The 19,348-nt window shown below is 38.8% G+C and overlaps 1 protein-coding gene across 1 annotated transcript in view; it reads left to right on the forward strand.

The window, feature by feature from the left end:
- The first annotated feature begins 322 nt into the window (after positions 1-322).
- Positions 323-19,348, forward strand: part of LOC139988345 (uncharacterized) — a 90,152-nt gene continuing 71,126 nt past the window's right edge. Inside the window, exon 1 of the mRNA XM_072005645.1 lies at positions 323-1,012. Within this exon, the coding sequence (XP_071861746.1) occupies positions 978-1,012 (35 nt within the window). The 5' untranslated portion in view covers positions 323-977. The remainder of the gene's footprint in view (positions 1,013-19,348) is intronic.

Consider the following 19,348-nt stretch of genomic DNA (forward strand, 5'->3'; position numbering starts at 1 on the left):
GATCCTCTCACGAGTACCCACCTCCACCACTCCACTATCACCATTCACCACCACCACCACCACCACCACCACCTCCACCACCATCTCCACCACCGTCACAATCATTCGTCCACCACCGTCGTCACCACTTCCACCATCTCTTCTACCTCCACCGCCGTCACCAGCACCACCACCACCGCCTCCACCTCGGCATAACCTCTTCTATTTCTACTACTCTTCGTCCTCCTCCTCCTCATCTTCCCACCTTTCGCAGCCGTGGAAGACGAGCAGCCACGCGCGGATATCCTGGCAGAGTGTTACGGAGAACGGAGAACAGTGGCACAGAACGCACGTTGCTCCATTTTCGTGCATCGCGCATAGGAAGCCCGTTCTCTTCTCTTTATCCTTCTACTCTTGATCGGTTCTACTGACGCGCGCTTCTATTTTGACTCTCAGTAGAAAGAACACAATCGTAGCGATCCTTCGTTTCGTGCACCAATTATAAACACAAAGAACGTAAGAGAAAGGAGGAAATTTTTGTAAATCTCGACGAAGAAGAAAAGAAATATTATTAAAATAAAAACCCGATACGTTGCAATCGACGATAGATCGATAAGATCGGTAGAGTCGTATAGTTACGATACGTTTCGTTCGACGTCGGGTGTTCTTCTCCTTCCGTTACAGTGGAAGTGGATCGTCTGCCGCGACCAGACAGTGGAAACGGACCGTTCGTGGCGCGGCTAAACGGAAACCGGTGGTGAACGGGTTCTACGCGGCCAACGACAGACATAGTTCGTTAATATATATCGTACACGCATATACACGTGCGCAGACACGCGTGATATTACGTTAGCGAGCGCTTTCGATTTCGACGAGAGGGAAGACAGTGCAACTGGTGATTCGTGAGAGACCCTGTTCCAGTGAGTTTCCAGGGACTGGTTCCTCAGCGACGAGGGCGAACGAAGGTCTTGCAGGTCCGTGGAACCGAGCAGCGCGTCATGGCTGCCACGAGGATGGACTGGAAGTTTAGATTGTAAGTGATTATTTTTATTACTTCGCTCTAGTTGCTTAAGGGGACGCTTGACAACGAGCAGGCGCGATCAACAGTGCACACCGCGAACTCTGTGCATCGAATCTCTCTTTTCTTCTTGTTCTCTCATTTCTTCTGCGCCTTCGTCACGGAGTCTGTCCTTCTTTCCGAAAACGGCACCTTTCTCGCGAGAAATTATGCGTATTGGTTGAATGTTTCTTTAAACGTCGAGATTGATGATCGTCGCGCTTGGTGGTGCACGTGGTGGTGCAACTTTCCTTTCGCAAGGTAAATGTCCTTTCTAGAATACGATTATCTATCATCGCTTGTTTACGAGAAAATGTAAGCTGTGCCTTCGTTTCAAGAATTTGAAGCGTAAGGAAGCTGTTTAGAAAGTTCAGAACTTAAGGACAATGTATGTATCTTATAAATCAGTATTTTATTCTTTCGACAAATTTATTATTTATTTCGACAAAATTATCTATCATCGCTCGTTTACGAGAAAATGTAAGCTGTGCCTTCGTTTCAAGAATTTGAAGCGTAAGAAAGCTGTTTAGAAGGTTCAGAACTTAAGGACAATGTATGTATTTTATAAATCAGTATTTTATTCTTTCGACAAATTTATTATTTATTTCGACAAAATTATCTATCATCGCTCGTTTACGAGAAAATGTAAGCTGTGCCTTCGTTTCAAGAATTTGAAGCGTAAGAAAGCTGTTTAGAAGGTTCAGAACTTAAGGACAATGTATGTATTTTCTAAATCAGTATTTTATTCTTTCGACAAATGTTTATTATTTATCGTGCAGCTTCATTGTTTTCCCCCAAGTAATGTTCATAGACTTCTAAAATATTCTTTTCCGTCATTATGAAAATAAATCACAGTACAACAATTTAATAGAATAAAAGACAGCAAGATTATGTTTCTTTTTAATTTTTCTATACTTTATCGTTACTATGGACTCGTACGATTACAACGTCGTCTTAGAAAAACATCTTTTTCATTGATTAATTTTGAATAGCTATGTTTGATTAACTAATTGCTATATTTTGTGTCCAGGTACATGGAAATAGTACTCTTCGAGTTTAGTATTTCCTATGCTTATTATATAAGTTTTTAACAAGTTGATTCTTTATCTTGTAACTGATAATCCTTTGGACCTAATATTATAATTTCTTTACTTAAGAAATCTGTTTCGTTTGTGTTAAAAGTATATCTCAATATATACATATTGACAGATGAATATTTCGGACAATTGCTACAAAACACGAATAATCTTAATTCAAATGGCAAACAAAACGTGAAAAAATGTTAATTCATACGAAAGAACGGTTTAGAGAAGGAAACAATTAAACGATGGATTAATAACCATACGGCGAATCGATGGGATCGGCGGATTATTCCTTGGTATCGCATTAAAGTGCTGATTGCCCGCTCATTTACGGAAAATAAGGAATAATCGTTCGTCCAGCATTTTCGCCGCGATCTTCTCAGCCGATATGAGAACTGTTCGATCACGAGGGAACCGAACAGAAGGGGAGGAACGATGAAAAATAACATAATCGATTAGAGGCGGAATTATCGACCGTGAAACGCCGCATATCTCGTTTATCTATTATCCGTTTCCCTTGCCTCTCGATCTTCCAACAACTTGCGATCGTTTCGCGCCGAAGTAAATAATAATTGGTATTTTCAGATACCAACATCGTCCTTACTTTCCTTGACTGATCTACGATACAAATCATCTTTTTCTATTTGTCTTCTAACTGACGATTTAACAAACTAAAAATATGAATTTCTCATTGAGTGAAAAATGTTGTTAGTACGTGTATGACCCAGCCGTGGATCTTTATGTAAACTCATATCTTTTTATAGTAAGTAAAGCAATAAAATTGCTGTAAATATTATAATTAGACCGTGGATGTTCATGCAATTTTACATTTTGCTAAAAAAGTGTGGCTTAATCCCTTAGCCTGTGATTTACGTTCGTGAATTTTGGGCCGAAAAGCTTCGAGCCATTCGCACGACTTGTGTAGCACGATGATCGGGCCAATCGTAAATATTACAGGCGATATCGATATCGGTTTTTTTAATTCATACATTTTATGCAACAAAATAAATAACGGGAAGAAACGATGTTACGTTGACTAGAATCACTATTGGAAAATATGCCAAAATCGAATTAATGGGAAATATGCCAGAGAGACTGCACGCGAAGCATTGGGCTCATTTTTCAACACACATTGATCCAACAGCATCAAAATTAAGACCGTCAAAACCTTTTAGAGTTTGTCAAAAAAATAAAAAACGTAGAGAAACAACGTGGGAGTGTAAGAAGTGCAAAGTTCCCAAGAAGGTTTCGAATTGTATCACACCATTGCAGATTATTAATTTTGTATTACTGATTTTTGTATAAATGAACTTTTTGTAGTACTTGCATCTACCACAATTATTGCATCAAGTTGTAATTACTTATCAAATATTCCACAAATATTTATAACTTTAGGAAGGCGCCGCCGCTAATATTTATATTTGGCCCGATCATAATTGTAGATTAAGGGGTTAAACAACGACTTATTTCACTGAATACTATTACAATTAATATTATACATTTTTAAGATTATCTGCAATCTATACATTTTTGTATCTGTAAAATTCCCATAAATACATAGGCGAGACACGTTACTTTCATTCGAATCACTTGAGTTCCAAAATAAATGATTTGTAAAGAACGATTATATCAGTAAGAAACATTCTCCTGTACAACATTTCCACGAATCACATAGTACAAATCTTTGCTTCATATCGTCCTTGATGAATGACTATAGAAAATCAGAACATTATATCAACAAAACGATTCGATTATTAGTAACATTAAAAAATAGTATCTCCTTTTAATCAATCATGTAGTTCGTTCAGGATTGTAAAAAATTATTTTGATGACCATACTAATCACAGCGTAGACGACGTTGCCGTACAACGTACACAAGTTTACGATTGTAGGCAAGAAACATTTCTTATTGAGTGGATAATAATTAGGTAATTATTACCGGTGAACGCGCACGGAAGGTGGCGTAATAAGTGGATCACGGAAACGATGGTTGTCCGAGCCAATGGAAAAACGATCGATCTCGTAGATCGTAGCGTTGACCTTGATCTCTTGATCGATCGTCGTCGGTCGGTTCGTCGAGCGATCAAACGGGACATTAACCACAGCGTTGCGAAGAAATCGAGCGTTTGGTTTGAATGTGCCAGAGATAAGGAAAGATCCAGGAGAAAGATCTATCTGATCTAATGGTAATTTACGCATGTGTACGCCTAAATTATGTCGATAACGGAGGAACGTGCGCGAAAGGAGACCAGTAATTAAAACTGACGCGCACCTATGTATATACGATCGTGTGATACGCGTTGAGAAATTGAATCATTAGCATCTGAAAGTTGCGTTACACGTTCCGCGAGAAACCAAGTGAAATACAAACACGTTAAGTATCGACTAATTACAGCCTTGAATATCGGTTAATTTAGATCATTCATATAGAAGCTTGGAAACTGTAATATGTATTAGTAAATTTAGAACGAAGAAAATAGGATTAAAGCGAGGAAGAAGTTATTTTGAAGTAATATGTTAAGCATTAACTTTGATATAATTACGCGGATGTAGATAAAACTGTAGAGAGGAAGAAATGGATGAAGTTGTTAGAGGTGTCTGAAGTAGATTGACTGAAAAGTATACGTAATATTGAAACGAAAGAGAAAGTTGATGTCCTGATGACAGAGAGGATAAGGATTCAGACTTTTACTGAAACTTGCTAGGGTTTCAAACTAGATATCCCAAATGATTTTTCTACAGTTTCCATAAAGTCTTACACGTCAGAGATCGTTTAGAAAAAAATGATTAATTAATTTTCACCGAGAACTACTCGTAACAAAACACAATACAATTCATCAAGAATTGTCAAACAATTGTGATTTAGACAATGGCAAAATATAGATACAAAAGAACAAATAACAAGATATGAAACAACAACCATGCCTGGATAAAAAGATGTAGTTTCTTTAATATTCTGAAATTCCACATGTACAAATTCTAAAAATCTTCTATTCTTTACTAAACACTCAAATACTTGGACGTAACACAGAGACACAGGAACCTTGAATTCATGCAACGAAACAAATCTCACGAGAAAAATGCTGCGCACGATCGGCTAGATGGTTGCGTACGAGGTATCTGAAATCGTGACGGGATACTCTGCAGTCCTTCCGTGGTATACGCAGCTCGATACACGAGCTATACCCGTCTAACGTAACATGCGCACAGATACGGACTTGCCGGAGGAAGAAGAACACGAAGCGACGAATACATCGGGTCCGTGGTGTGCGGTTAATTTACAGCTAGTTCTCCAGCTCGTATCCACCTCCTATCTCGAGCGCCATATCTTTCTATGACGTCCCTGTCAACCAACGCGGGATCGTAATCCCGGAAGTTCAGTCTGAGATCTTGCAGATCGAGCCACGATCAGAAATTATAATGGGGTCGGTTCTTCCGGTCGACCAGTACTACTAACTGGCTAATTGGCTCCCGTAAAAATTCCTTGCGACCCACCGAGGCCGTATTTCGATTCCAGCCCCCGATCGGTCGTAAATCGAACAGATTTACAACTGCGAAGAAACGAGGGTATCAATCGACACAATGTCATTTTCGAGGTGGCAAAAACACGCGCGTCTTCTACGGAGCGTATAATCTTCCTGGTTTTATGAGTGTGCAGAAATAAGACGAGAAACGCGTATGTACTTGAATTCGACGTAAAGGCCGGAATTTTTCAGCGTAAAACTCGTCCGACACGGAAGAAGGTGCCATCTGTGGAATGTAGTCGCTGCTTTTACGATGCCCGCGATAAATATCGATAAATAGTGTATGCTCGTTTAGCACGAGCTCCAATTCTTCGCGATGTTATGCGTGTTTTCCTACAGATAGGGACATCATGTTTCTCTAGTTTCTTCCCCGCTTACTGTGACGAATTATATCTTGATCAATCTCAACGGGAGATCGAGGACGTGTAATTCAGATTTCTCGTTTAAAAACACGGAAACGCCCCTGGTTCTGCTCCTTTTACGATTGGTTAACGACGCGCGCTGGTACGAAGAGAAAAAACAAGACATTTTTCAGAAGTAAAAGTACGTTTTTCTACCACGCCTCGAATGGATGTGTATGGAACGTCGTTCGATAGACATATTGAGAATTACACGGACGAGTCTCCTTGATTCACAGTGTACGCCACGCTGAAATACTGAAAGAGCTGTTTCATGAAGCGTAAAACGCGCAAAAGTCGCGTAAAAATCCAACGTCTTCCGGCTACGATGTCTCCGTCTTTTGTCTACATTTCTTTCTTACGCTCTTGTTTTCAGCTTTTGCTCCGATCGCGCGTTCCAGATGATTAACTTGTTGCTAATCTGCGACAGGTACCCTACGTATTCTTGTAGCGAAGAAAGAAGCGAAGTAAAAAGAATGAAGTTTTGATTCCCTTTCTTCTTGATCGATTCTTACCATGAAGACAATTTCATTGTGTTTCTTCCTTGGAACTGATTCAAACTCTTTGGTGTGTTAAGATAATAAGTGATTTTCTTTTCTATAGCACGACATCAAAAAGCGGCAAGAAGCGACGATACAAACAATTATTAATCAATTAACTTGTTAACTGTGCTATTCCTTAATGAAGAATTTTTTGATTAAACTGAGTTTTCATTACATTAGTTTCAGTCCTTGTAAATGTAAATATGATATATAGTAATCTATTTTTAACAGAAAGGAAATCGTACGTAATAGTGCTTAAGTTAAAAAATTATTATGTTCATGAGATTGGCAATTTGAACAGTTTCCTTAAAGTTGTTTCAACTCCTTCCTTTAACTTTCAAACACTTTGATGAGATCCAGTTTTTTTCATTTATCTATGGCTTCAGTTCATTAACTTTAGTAGATCATATACCTCGTTTTATCTTTGATACGATTATTCGTTCACTATCAGTGGACATAATGAAGGAAAAAACTGATTAAACAATTTGCCTGAGCTATTCGCAAGAAATTACAAGTCAGAGTGAAAGAAATTGAGATAAAGTGAATTTTCAAAGTAAAATACGTGTTCTTGCGGCTAGATTTTCGTGGCTACGTCCAATTACGAGAATCATCCATTAATCTCGGCGAGCTCCTCGCTTAATTCTCCCGTGGGGAGCTTTTACGTGGTTGCTATTGTTTCTGCAGAACAGTTTCCTGGTGCTTCCTGTTCTCTCTCTCGATTCGTTGTACTCGAACGTGGAGAAATAGCCAAGAGGAAGATAGAGAAAGGGCAGCTAGGAATCTTAAGTGGCAGTTGAAACGTGTATTTATAGGTCGGTTTCGCCTTGCAATTCCGCCAGCAAAATGTGCAAATCTTGACCGATCACCGGTACGCTATTTCTATCGGTTGCATCCGTACAAACACAGCCTCCTTGACTCTGTTACCGGAGACTTTAAAACACAACCGTCAGACTTTCCTTTCGAGGAATTATTAAGATATTTCCCAGAAAACGGTAGCCAGCTTGCGTGTCTTACAATCACTGCATTCCAGTGGAAGAGTTTCATTTATGATTTTATACAATTAAACAGTTAAATTTTTTCTAACAAGCGAAGTATAATATTGAATATTAATTGTATTTGATAAAATATTTCGATATTTCGGTATCGATTGTAAAGATGATATCGAAGTAACATGGCATGTAATGCTGGATACTAATCACTGTACGTAGGTATAAGGAAAATATCATATAAAATGTTCGAGTATTATAAACAAAATGGCATCGTGAATTTTAGAAATTACAAATGGGAAACATTGGTAAGTGGAAGTTGATAATAATTTAACATACACAGGATCATTTTGATGCAAGAATGGATCATTCTACTTTGATAACTTTTAATAAAATAATTCTAATTGGATGTATTCATAAAAATGTAAACACCCATAAACATCCATATTCTACATACGTGCAGATTAAAACCGAAGTCCATCAAACGTAGGCCTATTCTTTGTTAAACAAATCTTAATTAACGTCAAAGACCTTTCCCCATTTACTCCATTCTTTGCCTTCTCTCTCTAATACTGTCTTCAAGAAATTTCACCACGTAATTCACATTCCACTACTCGCACAAGCAACCGAACAGCGAGCTAATCGACCAAGCGAAATGCATTGGCCATTTCTCGCAACTTATCGCTGCTAGTGCTCGATTTAATGTCTGGAATCCAGCGAACAGCGTTCTGTGTGAGAAACGACGCAACCATGCACTTCGCGTAATATCGAGTGTCAGGATTCGAGCATTTCGCCAAATAGACAAACGTATTTCCGCCCACGCTGAAAATGCGACCAGGATCTTAATAAATTGAGCGCAATGGATCCTGAGCCGCAGGTGGACTTAAATTGATATGCATATAACGGGGAAACGATGGCCAAACGTGACCAAGCAACTGCGCGTTACAGTCACGACCCTTGCGACCCCAGTGGGCACACGGCGAGGGCGAAACTGGCGTCAAGATCGTGATTTCTTGGCTCTCGCGAGAACTAATACATGGGAAGATGTACAGCAGTCGTAGTAATTCGTTGTTTACTTTCTGATTTTGTATACGTTTCGATACGCCTTAGAGACGTATACTTTTCAAGTATAAAGAAAGTCAGTGTCTGTTAAAGAAGTAATTTGTAGTAAGTTGAATTTCAATTTTATGTGTCTTAATAGGTGGAAGATATGTCAATGATATTTTTAGTATTAAACATTTTATTGAATGGTAGTTTTTGTTTTTGTTACGCTTGAATACGATTCAATAAAGTGTATTTCTTAACTGTAGAGTAAAAATACATATAGGATACATTACTTTGTTTATCTGAGATTTTCCACGTAATAATTAATTTATATATATCTAAGATGAAAGGACATCGGGGCCTTTTTTTGGAATGTTTGGGAAGGTCCCCAATACTTAATCCAGACTTTTTATTATAGCTGTATTTAAATAATAAAACTGAAAAATAGTTGTTTATGATTTAATCCAATTATGTTTGCCCGAAATTTATGACAGTGGGCTTGGGCTCGAAGTGACATAACGGGTCGCTGAACGTAGCCACGGTCACGGAAGGGACGTGTACCTAACAGAGGTATGGTATAATTAAATAGCTCTCCTTAAAAACAAAGATTGACCCGAGGGATACAGAGAGGTACGAAGAGGGCAGTTCCACTTGGACTGAGATTCAGTTCGATAAGTTCGACTTGTACAGTGGACAAGTACGTTGAGTGACACCAGAATCGTGTATCAAATCGCATTCGTCATCCCGTTGACCGTGAATTCGTTATCGAACCTAAATTCATTGTCATCGACATCTCGATTATCCAATCGCTGCCATTACTTGTTAAACTCTGTAATAATCACATTTGTATCAATAAATATCATCTATAGTACATAACAACGATGGCTAATTCACGTGAAGATTCATTATACACCCCTAACTCCAATGATAACCCGACATATATATGTATCAGATCGTCTTTGGAAAACGGAGCGTGTAATGAATCTTTCTGCGAGTTGTCCATCATTGTTGTATACCAGATGATATTGATTGAAACGAATGTATTGCAAAGGTTAACAGGAGATATCGGTGAGCGAATAATTGAGATGTCGGTGACGATGAGTTTAGGTTCGATAACGAATACACGGTCAACGGGATGACGATTGCGATTAGGAACTCGATGTACGTGTTCACTGGGCTAGTCGAACTTATCGGATTGAGAGTCAGTCCAAGTGTAACTGTCCTTATATACTCCTCTTCGTATCTCTCTGTATCCCTCGGGTCAATCCCTGTTTTTAAGGAGAGTTATTTAATTACTTTATACCTCTTTTAGGTATACGTCCCTCCCGTGACCGTAGCTACGTTCAGTGACCCATTATGTCACTTCGAGCCTAAGTTCACGGTCATAAATCTCGGATAATCATAATTGACTTAACTCATAAACAATTATTTCTCAGTTTTATCGTTTAAGTACGGCTATAATAAAAAGTCTGGACTAAAGTATTGGGGACTTTCCCAAACATTCTAAAGGAAAGGCCCCGATGTCCTTTCATCTCCGACATACATATAGAATAAATTACTGTATTTAGCTAAGATTTTTCACGTAATAATTAATTTATATATATATGTATATCACCCGCTGTGCGAACGAAAATAATTCTAATCAACTATCTCTATACAGAGGAGCTAGATTTTTACTACAAACAAATGATCCAGGGATTCGCAGATAAACACTATTATGTCATTCTTGCCCGTAACGACGTTGATCAATCTTCCCATCAAAATCTACTAGAACCATTTGGCCAATCCTATCAACCCACGTTGCTCGGTTTCATCTCAGGCTATTTGTCGGCAAATAGTGTAAGCTGTTTTTCGCGTGTCTCTGTTGCATGCAGAACTAGCGGTTCAATTATTATGACCGTTGTGGTGTGATCGAGTGGATCATTATCGATGGGACGCTTTGCAGTTATTCGGTAAACGACCTCAATCACGAGGAAATGCGTCGTATGGATGAAAAAGATTTTACATCGGTATTATGAAATTATATGTATATGGGTGTGTAGAGGATGGTTGTGTGGTTTAAATAACGAGATTACTCGATATTGAAACCGTCAAATGTATTTAAAAATAATTAATAAATACAGAGAATGTTCACTAAGACGCTCGGTTCTAACGGATTCGTTAAACACTGTGTATAGATCGCTAATAAAATCGCTCGAGACTGAGACTGATAAACTGGTCACATTACGACCGCGTTCGTTTATTTATACTAGGCGGGGTATACCAGAAAACTTAAATTCGTCTTTGTTTGACGGTTGCCCGTAGCGGCAACATTGCTTTTGCCCGGAGTTCGCTTATTATTACAGTGTTATGTGTTGCGAATTATCGACTAAAGAGCAACCGATTAGGTCAAACCGATCGGTCGATATCGCGTACCTCGAATGAATTAACGCTCAAGGTGGAGGAGATTTAATATATCGAGTGTTAGAGTAATCCAGCACTATGTTGAACTTGTATAAACGTAACGTGTGATGTGACGCACGACGGTGGTAAGATCTTGTTGGGAGTGAAATATTTCACTCGTACGGCACGATGTCTGTTGATGAACTGTCCTACGTTGCTGATTCTCCCTACCAGGTGTTGGGTCCTTCCCGGGTTTTCTTACCTGACCTCGGAGTCATTAGATTTACAGCTCGGAGGGGGGGGGGCATGTAATTCGGAATTTTCTAAAGAAGGGGATGGGCCTGTTCGTGCCATAAACGGACGGCCACTCAAAATTCTGAACAGTATGTCCTGACGATGTTGATACTCCGAGTCAAGACAACAACATGACTTGAATTGTCCTCTGGCTCATGTGCCGCTACAGGTGTAGTAAAATAAGACCGAAGTTGTTGAAAAGCATTAGACATTTTAATATTTGTCTTACCGTAAAGTTTCTTTTTGGATCGTGTCTTAGTATTTATTTAAATAATAATAAAGGTACACAACGCATTCACAAAAATTACAATGTATTCTCTTACAACGTAATCAAACTTGTATGGGAAATTTTAAGTCTCCTGGTATATAATTAAGTAATCATTTGTTAGGACCGTTCGCGGAGAGACGCGGTCGCGAGGAAAACGCGTAAATTCTCGCTACGATTCGGATAATTGGCGCCGCGAATTAGTCGTTTCCCTGTTTCGGTTAAGATAACAGAGATAGTTGAAATGAGTTTAACACCGAATTAACAGGGTTAATATAAACTTGTATATTTAACAATATTCAATATTGTAATGCAGACGTCACAAATTATTTAGCGATGAATACAATTAATGTGTTACAGAAATTCGACCTAACTGTGTGATATCTCTCGAAGAATTCATTAGACTAAGCGACTTTAATTTTATTCGTCAGAACTTCTAGTTGCATGTCGTTTGAATCTTCAAATGAGACTGATTGCCCTTCGATCATTTCTTCGTCTTCTCTGGGAGACGACTCCCACTACGCTCGGGTCACGCCACCGTTCGCATCTATGATCACGTATGCCACTTTCTTTGTGTGGATAAAACAACGGATCGAAATCGACGTTTCTAAAACTCGATGGTTGATGACAAATATGCGCTTGCCGCTACATTATATACATTTCGCCGGTCCTATAAGACGATCTGTCTGCGACATAGTACCGCGAGCGACGGTTAGGAATATGGTAAGCTTCGTGGCGTAACATTATTTTTCGGTTGAAAATAGCACTTCCGAATGAGAAAATGATACTCTTTCAAATTAGCAGGGCATAATGATAGCCAGCTTCTTTTTCCAAGTTTCTAAATATTATAGGAGGACAGACGTCTAACCTAGGCGAAAATATAGTAGAAGTTTAAATCCACGTTTCTGTATCTTTTGTAGTATCTATACAATTTTTTACATTGTGAACTACCAATACTTCTTAAATAAAAGTGATTATAGAGAATGAATATTCTACGTATTTGAAAATTCAATAATCCATCTCTAATTTCGTCCACACTCTTTTTACAAAAATACTTTCTATCTCTTGGACAGACATTCGACTTCCATAAACTATCACGCAGTATTGAAAGAAACTGAGTTTTCCCTATGTAGTTCATGCCACCCTCAAGGTCTGTTGCTTTCACTTCCTGAGTTGCCTGGTAGATAACAGAAAATCTGACCATTCTGGCAGTATGATCGCTGTGAATACTCGAAGTTTCAAGTTCTCATACAATACTGACACGCACGAACATCTACGAATAATCGCGATTCGATTGCGTTCGAATAGACGTCAATGGAAAATGACCGCAGGCGTGTCCTCGAGCCATCCACGTAGTATTTCCGTTAATAATTTCGCTTTGAAGTACGGCACCACGACGCAGAGTATCGAAGCGGGCGTAGAAAATGCGACTAATTTGCTTCCTTGGATACCGACAGAGAATCGATCCTGCTCTCTGGATGGTCTTTGGTCTCTGCAGCTCGATTAAGCGCTTATTGGCATTCTTTCGACGTCGAACAGTCGAACGAGTCCTCTTAGTACAAGATTCTGTGACGAAAGGAGATACTCGACGATCGTTGAACTCGGAAAACATTCGGCTAATTTGCTTCTTGGAATGGCTATGGATTTTGTCGAGTATTGATCGTTCGTCCGCTATGCTTCAAACTGTTGCAGTTAACACATTCGTTTCTACTGACACATTGCGCTATGTTAATAATTACTGAATTTTTTGCGACGTAACTGTTAAATTTTCATTCTAATGCAATTTAACAAAAAGTTAGAACAATTAAAGGAGTTAAAAAATTATTACTTAGTAGACTTTCAATATTGGAAAGAAAATATGGAATTTGTTATATGAAACAGTAAGTTTTAAATGTGGAAGGAAGCTGGATTAATAATTTTAGATTTGAAAAAATGAAGATGGAAGAGAAAGTATCAGAAGTATGAATTAGACGACACGTTGTCTGTCGTAGATGAGAGTGAAAAGAACCGTAAGGCCACTTGTCACTGAGCTTGGGTTAGGAGATATGAATTTTTACCTGGCTCTATTAGGATGTTCAACTAGCTGGAACTTCGGCTGTGCCGTTAAATCGTAAGAAGGCGACAAAATTCACAATGGTCCCTGCGACTACGATTAGGTAACTACAATTGACCTGTTACGTCGCGACAATGTAATATTGTTACAACTTGGTAGTGTTACTATGCTATCCAATAGTAGTATATCAATCAGCCATATATTAGTACTTGGTATTTTTCTGATAATAGAACCATAACATGAATTTTTTATACCTATATGATTTATGTACAAATAAAGAATAATTTTAAAAATATTTAATTTATACAAATAAATAATAACTTTCTTAACGAGAATTTAAAACAAAGAACGATGAGTTGTTAAAACAAGATGAGTTCAGTTCTCTAAAAAAGGAAGCTCTTATTAACCATGACAATTTTCAGACACAACTAACGTTTCTTCCCGCTGCGTACGACGAAACCAACTGCGCGAACCACTTAGGAACTGTTACGATGAAACGTACTAAATTATGTCATGCTAACATAATGGTTCGGTGTAAACGAACGAAAAACTCATAATCGCCACGGTGCTGCTCCCGTCCATGAGCCTTTGCCCACGTGCACGTTGATGATAATGACGAGGATACCTTGCAATCTCATAAGCGTTTAATTACACGAACTTATCTTATTCGTTTTTTTTTCTCCTTGCAATCAACTTGTCCTCTCTCTTTCTGCTGTTTTCTTTTCACTGATCAATGACTATAAACTTTATATTTAAAAAGTATAGCTAGTATAATCATTTGCAATACAGTAGTAGAGTCTCGTTTATCCACACTTTGTTTACAGGACCAAATTAATGCTCAACTTCAGATATACAAACTCATAATTTTTATAATCATTTATTATTTGAACTAGTTATATATTAATTCATAAAAATATTAGAACACTCACATAGAAAACTTTTATGGTCATATTGTGTGTGTTGCATAAAACATTTTGAAATTTCATTAGCATTTCAATGAGACACGATTGTTATGATTATGTTTAGTTATATATTTGGTAAAAAAATAATATGCAACATCTTAAGCGTATAATAAACGTGAAATAGGGTTTCCCTGAATATTCAGATAAATGGAATTCTACTGTACCGAAATAATCAGATGACGAGAAAGGAAAACAGGATTGATTCTTTAAGTGTGGTCCGATGTAATGATCGATCTTCTACGACGTTTCTTCTTTCACGCGTAATAATCTCTTTCTGACGTTTGCATTCTAAATGGCACAGCTTTTTCTGCTCATGAACGTCATTTCGAACTGAGATATACATACAAAGATTATGTTTCACGCGATTCCTACTTCATTTCGTAGTCTTAGTGAAATAAAAGCGACAAGAGGTGGAATGTAGCTTCGTGATTCCGGGTAGGTTGAAAAACTATCAAGAACGAGGATGTAAGACGAGAATGGGAAGTGAGATGTTCGCAATTACAAACGTTAGTAGAACTTGCTGATTATTGTCTACCACTGTTATTTTAGACACTCCTTGTAATTATTCTAGCTTACCGGTGGTTCCTTTATACATCCTGCCGTCATGATTTCCGATCGTTTACGCGCTTCGTGCGCCAGCTACTCGATAAAAATCGTGAACTAACCGTAGTTAACGCGTACGTTGCACGCGATTGAGATTTTGAGTATACGTATTTAGATAAAGTTAATTGTTAGGAATTGCCTAATAAATATTTATAACGCCCACTAGGCAACTTCTACGTTACACAGTCTGATATTGTTCGGAAACGTGAAACATTAATTGTCAATTTCTTCACAATGAGATATATCAATTAATCTAGATATGTACGAATTTTTGTATAACGTTTTCAAAATAATGTCGTTTCCTCTTTATTTGAGATACAAATTGAACGCATTGATTAATTTTTATATTTCAATTTGGTTAGAAAAGTGGATACAATGTCAAACTTTCAAATATTCCTTTCTCGGCTAATATATTAGAAGCTGTATAAGCTGTAATGTACTTTCCTTTGAATCACTGTAATCTTGAAATATTTTTGCTCTGTATCTTCCGAAGAACCGAGTCTCTATACTTTGGTGTGAACAACAATTTTTAAGGAACTTTATCCTATAATCCCTAAGTCATAAGATTGCTATATGTCTTCCATAGTTCCACGAATGTGACCACTTTTCCTATCTCCATCTCCAATTTCTTTCGAACCCTTAAAATCTGTGACACTTTTCATTAAAATCCCTCTATTAATTCTAAACATAAAACCGTATCAACTGTATCAAGTATAATTATAACAAGTGTTCATTCATTAGAAAGCAAACGAACTCCCACAAAACATCCAGTCGATAAACGAAAACCACCAAATAGCTTCAAAGAAATTCTCAACTCCGAAATAAATGGAGTAGTTGACGGATTCTAGAGAAAGGACAGTCCTTCCGGAACATTCCGGAGGTTTCTCAAGGCAGGTCGCGTGTACTCATGAAAGGACAACGGCATCGAGTGTCATCTTGGCGAGCATGACTCTGCGCGGTCGTAATTACGATCAGGTCTTTGCTCGAGCGGCCAGTCATCTACCATTTTTTCTCTTTTCGATCACTTCAGGATCGATGAACTCGTGCGTGACTGTTAAAGAATCGTTTATCTATCGACATTGACCAATTCGATTAACCAACTAGATATCCACAGGGTTAACCTTATAGCAATCAGTGCTTTTGGACTTCAATGGTGACAGTATAAATCGTTTAGATCAGAATGATCCAGGAATCAAATCGAAACAAGGTTATCCGTGACTTGACCAGAGCTAACGGTTGTCTTCCATTGGTGAAGCCAGCATTTCCGTTTGTTGTTGACACCACGAACTCGAATGGAATGCGCGTAGGATGCACTTGTTGCGTGGGTGACAGTGGAATAGTGACCGGTCGAACCGGGTGCGATAAATAATGGGAACGATGCTGTGGAACCGTGTACTTGTCGATCATTTTGTATTTAATAGTAGAGATCATGTCAGAGATAGAGGATGAAGGAACGCGAGGTGATTGGTATGGTTGATCAGAGCTATATGTAGTTTTCTATCATTGCAGTTACATGGGGATATGCAGTTACACGTGACCTCTTGTTATTAGCATTTCATCTTATGATATTATCGCATTAACATCAACATTTTTTATTTAGTGATTGATTCGATGGAGTATTGTTAAAATGAGCTTAATTTTCAGCTTTGAAACCTCGAATTGTATTGTTGAATGCTAGGATTCTCTGGGTTGAAATTTTGATCTCTGAGAGATGCAGTCTTTAAAACTTGAGACTCTTCGTATAATATCGACCTTAAAAACTCAGTCTGTAAGGTTGTTCTTTAAAACTTGAAGTTTTCATGAAAGCCTCAAGCTTCGTATGTCATAAATTCCAAGAACTTATTGAAAGTCAGAATTCATCATGACAAAACAAAATCGTCATTGTTTTACACCGAGTGCTCCCTCTTCTTGCCCAAGATATTCTTCTAGATAGAGTCTAAGTTCACCTTCCCAAGTGATGGAAAAATCGTTGAAAGAGTCCGGTTGGTGTAATAACTGGCATCCACGGTGGTGTCGTAATTTCGAAATGGTACAGACACAGCATGGAAGAGTAGAAACGGGTGGAAAAAACATCGTGCATAGACTTGGACAAGGGAGCGAGGAACACGGAAGCGGCGAGAGCAAGGAGAAGCGACCCGCGGCGAGGGCTGCTTCCTGAACTGATTCTCGGTAGTCTGTTATACCTAGAAACTGGCGGTGGTTGGATAATAGGAAAACAGTCTTCCTCCTCTTCTTTCTTTCCCTTTTCTTCGGTCTTCCAACTCAGTGCATACCAGCATTTGCACGCATAAAACCGGCACAGCATAAAGTTCCACCTACAGGATTATAACTGATCCAGCTACAACAACATTCATACTTCCGCTTTCTACGATCATCCGATTCTGCTTACCATTCCGTGATTTTCATCCCCTCTACGCTATGTGTCTTGTATACGACGACAGGGGATCGAGCTGATGATCTTGTGCACGGTCACGCCATGTCGAAGATCGGTCGAGCAGATTAAGGAGATCGATCTTGAATTCTATGGAAATATGCTGTTTTTATTCAGATCCCTATCATCCAGGGGTTGTTTGATATTCTCCATGCTATTTTTCACCAGGAAGACATAGTTGCATCCTCTCTGTGCCTTTAATACTCCTCGCCAAGAATGTTAAATGAAAACATTGTTTTATTTCTTCTTTTTATACCTAATATATTTTTTGATCGATGATTTAAGGGATTCACGACATCGTGGAACAATTAAAGCTTCTTAGACGTTCTTGCTTAATTTCTTTTCGTGGAATTCCATTTTGCTTTCCTTTGAGAGACCGATAACGCATGTAATGGTTACGCGGCAACTTCGGGAGCCGCGATTGGCCGGAAGCGACGCGGCCGTGAAACCGCGCAAAACGTTCCAATTGCTTCCGCTTTTTGCCAACCTGTTCTACAAAGAGTATTTGCCTGTTGGATAGGATCTTTCGTTCGATCTCCTTTTCTGCGTAAGTTACGTAACTGTAGCTTACGTTTTACGATACTCCACGCAACGACCATTACCTCCACGTTTTAGCAGAGCTTTCTTTATTTCTGTAACAATGACGAACATTGGATAACATGGAACACGATCCAGATTATCTCTGTTCGTTCTATTATAGCAAACACAGGCGCCGGGAAACCTAACGATACGCATTAAACTGCTTAGCATTTTACTGTGCAAACCTAACCCAACCACAATTTGCTCCAACTAAAATACCAGGGCGTTTCCCTTCTCTTTTCAATTCTCTTCTGCCACACGTGTTTATTAGGGGAACCAGGAAGTCGAAGAGAAAACAACGTACGACTAAATGAAAGAGCAGTCGTAAAATTGAAAAGATGGAGGGCGGGTGTCGAAGGGGACGGTTTATTCGTTGCGATCGAGACGGCGCGGCGCGGCGCGACGAAAATTACTCAGTGGAACATAATGGCGAGGACGATGGTCGATCGTTCGGTCGTTTAACGATCGGCTTTCCACCATGGGAGAACCGCAAGACACGAGCTCGAATAGGAGAAATCGAGGGAAGCTCTCGACCCTCGTAAAAGGAAGCCCGGTCTCTCTCTGTCGGCATCGTAAGCTCGCGGATGAACGAAAGGGCTCAAGAGAACGACTGGGGATAGCCTCCTCCTAGCAAAGAGTCTTCCGCTCTCGGAGTAGCGATCGTCGTAAAAGATGCTGCCCCGTGGTCAATTTAACGAGCGGTCGTAGAAGCAACTATAATCTGATAGAAAAATCAAGATCGAAGAGTTGAATAGATGTTGACTTTTGAAGATTGTTTGGTAGCACTTGAATAGTTATTTTTAATAGTGGCTAAGGGACGAATATCGATAGATGTTTATATCTATAGTTGTGAATGATACAGTAAATTGATCTTTTCATTATATTTGAAATAAAAATTAGGTTTGAAAAATATAGTGAAACGAAATTAAGGTCGATAAAAAATTGAGGAAACTGCCGCGTACTCATTAGCAAACTGTTCGTAAGGAGCGCTCGTAAGATGTTCGGAAATATTTTACGACTATTTTACGACTTCTTCGCTACTAAACTTACGGATAGTTCTCGAAATCTACGAAGATATTCCATATCTATATCTCATATCGTATACACTCTATCGTGTTCACAAGAGCTTTGGCATAGATGCTTCAGAGAACTATATTTCATGAACAT

The sequence above is a fragment of the Bombus fervidus genome, chromosome 6 (genome assembly GCF_041682495.2).
Source record: "Bombus fervidus isolate BK054 chromosome 6, iyBomFerv1, whole genome shotgun sequence".
Taxonomy (NCBI): Eukaryota; Metazoa; Arthropoda; class Insecta; order Hymenoptera; family Apidae; genus Bombus; species Bombus fervidus.